Raw genomic sequence first — 3,362 nt, 5'->3', positions numbered from 1 at the left:
GCCAAGCCCCTCTACGTGGAGAATCTTCACTGCCGCAGGGAGACACCCACCTACCAATAATTCGCCATTGACCCTCGATCCAATTTTCACTCCGCCACTGTACTGATATTCGCGGTCGCTGGCGCTAAGATCCGCCATTGAAGAGCGCCGTCTCAGGACAAACTTGAGAGACAGAGAGAGAGAGAGAGAGCTAGGTCAAGAAGATGAGAGCGGAAACAGTATGTGAGAAAGACTATAGCCTCCATGTACCGTTCATCAACCACTGTAAATGACCAGCATAAGCATGAGTACATATACTTGTCTCTCCTCTCTATGTATAGGTCTTTGTCTTTGTGCGCGCGCTATATTTACACACTTAAGCCCAACCCCTGCCCACCCCCACCCCACCCCAAACAAAACGTCAAAATCACACTCCACTTTTAAAGGATGCGAAAATGGAAAGAAAAACGAAAAGGAAATGAATCGTCATTAAAACCTCAACTACGCTGATTCATGTCAGGTGATGATCATGTCAATTCCAATCCTCAAAAAACCCCTCTCCTTTTCTCTCTCTCTCTCTCTCTCGTTTCCTTGCGACTCTCAATCACGAGTGTTGACCATGATCAGACTCAGATTTGCATGAGCCGCTCTGTTGTTGACTCTGAGCCACGCCAAGAGTGAGCTCCAACCCGACCCGATCCTCGTCACTCTCACCACCTTGGCCGTCGAAAGCCAAAATCTGGCTCGGCTGAGACGGGCCCTCAGGTTCAGCCTCCACGGTCTCCACGGAGAACACGCTGTCATCCTCTGGCGACGTCGAGTAGCTCGCCTCCGGGTGAGGCCAGCCGTCCGGCTTCAGGTCGACGCCGAGCCTGGGGCGCTTGAACCGGGCCCTGTGGAGGCCTTGTGAGCCCCCGGCCTTGGGGAAGTGGCGGATGTCGTAGGCCTTAAGGGCGGGGAGGGGCTGAGACGCGGCCGGGGTCGAACCTGAATCCAGCGAAGGGTGCCGCATGATGTGGGAGGAGCCCCTGAGGACGGCGTCGACGGCGGCTTGGCAGTGCCCCCAGTTGCCGGACCAGAGCAGCCCGACCGACCCGTATATGGGGTTGATGATCCGACCGCAGGCCTCGTAGAGCAGCGACTTAAAAATGGCTGCTCGCTCACCAAAGAAAAAAGGAAAAAGAAGAGAGAGTCAAGAAACATTACTAGCTGAGTGCTGAAAATTTACATGCGACGCGGAGGCAAGAGAGAGGGGCAGTACCCGGACGGAGGTGGGGAGGGCCGGCATTGATGAGGTTGATGAGGCCGGCGCGGCCGTAGAACTTGGCGAGGAAGACGGTGGCGTGGGCCTGGGAATCGGCGGACTTGATCCATTGTAGGCAGGGCCTTATGACGCAGTCATCGCTGCAGCCCTTGCGGAGGACTCTGCAGCCGTTGCAGCTCATTCTCATAGCTGACGTTCAGATAGAGAGAGAGAGAGGTACGGAGCTGAGCTGAGGAGGGGGAGAGAGAGAGAGAGAGTGAAGGGGGAATTTATGTGAGAAACGAATGGAGGGTTTGAGAGAGAGGGGGTGGGTGGACCCTGGTGGTTTAGCTTTGGTTTAGCTTATGAATTTAAGTGTTGGATGGATGGAATCAAAAGGGACTTGGAAAAAGCCTTAAATCCGGGAGTTTTACTTTTTGCCCTACAAAAGTTTGTTTCGTATTTGGGTAAATTGCGGGAGTTCCCCTCTCGAGGAAACGATCCAAATCGGACAATATGCCCCTTACTGGAAGAAAGCTTTGGCTTGGCACGCACTCGTGTGGAAGAGAGATTGTTGGATGGACCTCGTACATGTGCGGATACATATGCATAACCACCTTTGTATCATATGAAATTTCGCTCGAACCCTATCTATAGCAATAACCTCTATCGGGATTACATAATTTTCTATGGGTTCTCCGAAAATATAATATCATGTATGCATTTATAGTATATTAGAAGGTTTCGATAAAAACCCCATGCTTACTTACTCAATGTACTCAATCCCATGGAGGTGGACACCACCTTAGATCGGCCACCACCACGAGATTCTCTATCTCGTAGTTGATGTTGCCCGAGCTCGATGAGCTACATCGATCAGCCAAGGAAGAGCTATGTTGAATCATTGAGGATGGGCGTCAATCCTTCAATCCTAGTCTCTTATATTTGACTTTCAATCTCGTTTAGTTCATCAGTGTCATGAAAAAGAAGAGAGAATACTGATTATTGTCAACCTTTGGGTAATTCAATGGTTAACAAAACGTGCAAGAAAAGGTTGAAGACAGATTAAATCTAAAAGTTCAAAGTAAGAAAGAGGGGCGGTGATAGTGATAGTCTTGGCAAATGCCGGCTGCAATGACAGCCAATGACTACACAATAGGGGGCTACGAACAAAGTAGTAGTAGTGATGTGAATGGTTGAGGGTTAGGGTTTTGTTTTATAACGATGAATTCTAACTTAGATGCACATATATAATCAATTTCTAGTGAAGTTTGCATGTATGCATATCTTATTGTTCTCAGGACCGCTCAACTATTTTGTTTTACATCAAAAATGGTTTTCTGCACTCAATGCAGACACCCAGTTGCTTCTTAATCTTTGAATCTGGTGAACCTTAAACCGAAGTCTTTTATAACCTGTGGATTTCATCGTGTGTATGCACTTGGTGGAATCAGAGTTGTCTCTTTCATATCTAGGCTACAGTGCACCAGGCGTGTGAACCTTTCTTGCAAATTAGAAGTACACCGCTCCATTTATTTTTGCATTGTTTTAGTCGACCATATAAAATAGAAAAAGTAATGTGAGATTTACTAAAATTGATCTTAAAAACTGATTTAATGAGTGATGTGATGGATTGCACAAGTGAAAATTTAAAAGAGTGGACCACTTTCAACTACTTACTATAGAGTGGGGGAAAAGTACCAAAAAAGTCTTAAACCTATTGCATTAGTATTAATTCAGTCATAAACTTTTCAATTGGACCAATTCAGTCCTAAACTTTTAATATTGGTATCAATTCATTCCATCCGGCCAATTTTGGCTGGCTGGCATTGACGTGGACGTCCGCCGGTGGTCGGAATTTTATGATTTTTTTATGATTTTTCGAAATTTTTATTAATTTTTATTTTAAAAAATTTTTTTTTTTTTTTTTTTTTTGCTTTCTTCTTCGCGGTTACCGGCAAGCCTCCGGTGAGGCTCGCCGGCCACCGGGCAAGGGCCGCAAAGCCCTCGCCTGCCACCGGCGAGGGTCGCGGCCCTCGCCCGGCCTCTCCCAAGCCGCCGGCGAGGCGGCTTCACTCGGATCTAGGCGAGGCCAGCCTCGCTCCCGTGGCCGGTGAGGCCATGGAGGCCATCGCCGGGC

General features: G+C 47.9%; 1 protein-coding gene across 1 annotated transcript; it reads right to left on the bottom strand.

Moving 5' to 3' along the window:
* Nucleotides 1-552: 552 nt before the first annotated feature.
* Nucleotides 553-1,441, bottom strand: LOC104453796 (LOB domain-containing protein 42). The gene is made up of 2 exons (XM_010068421.2): nucleotides 1,241-1,441; nucleotides 553-1,131 (listed from the first exon to the last, which is right to left on the bottom strand). The coding sequence occupies exons 1-2, from the start codon at nucleotides 1,428-1,430 to the stop codon at nucleotides 584-586; spliced, it is 738 nt and encodes a 245-aa protein (XP_010066723.2). The 5' UTR covers nucleotides 1,431-1,441; the 3' UTR covers nucleotides 553-583.
* Nucleotides 1,442-3,362: the final 1,921 nt, after the last annotated feature.

The sequence above is a fragment of the Eucalyptus grandis genome, chromosome 6, assembly GCF_016545825.1.
Source record: "Eucalyptus grandis isolate ANBG69807.140 chromosome 6, ASM1654582v1, whole genome shotgun sequence".
Classification (NCBI taxonomy): Eukaryota; Viridiplantae; Streptophyta; class Magnoliopsida; order Myrtales; family Myrtaceae; genus Eucalyptus; species Eucalyptus grandis.
The sequence above is the reverse complement of the archived record's forward strand: the minus strand, read 5'-3'. Positions and strand labels throughout refer to the sequence as shown.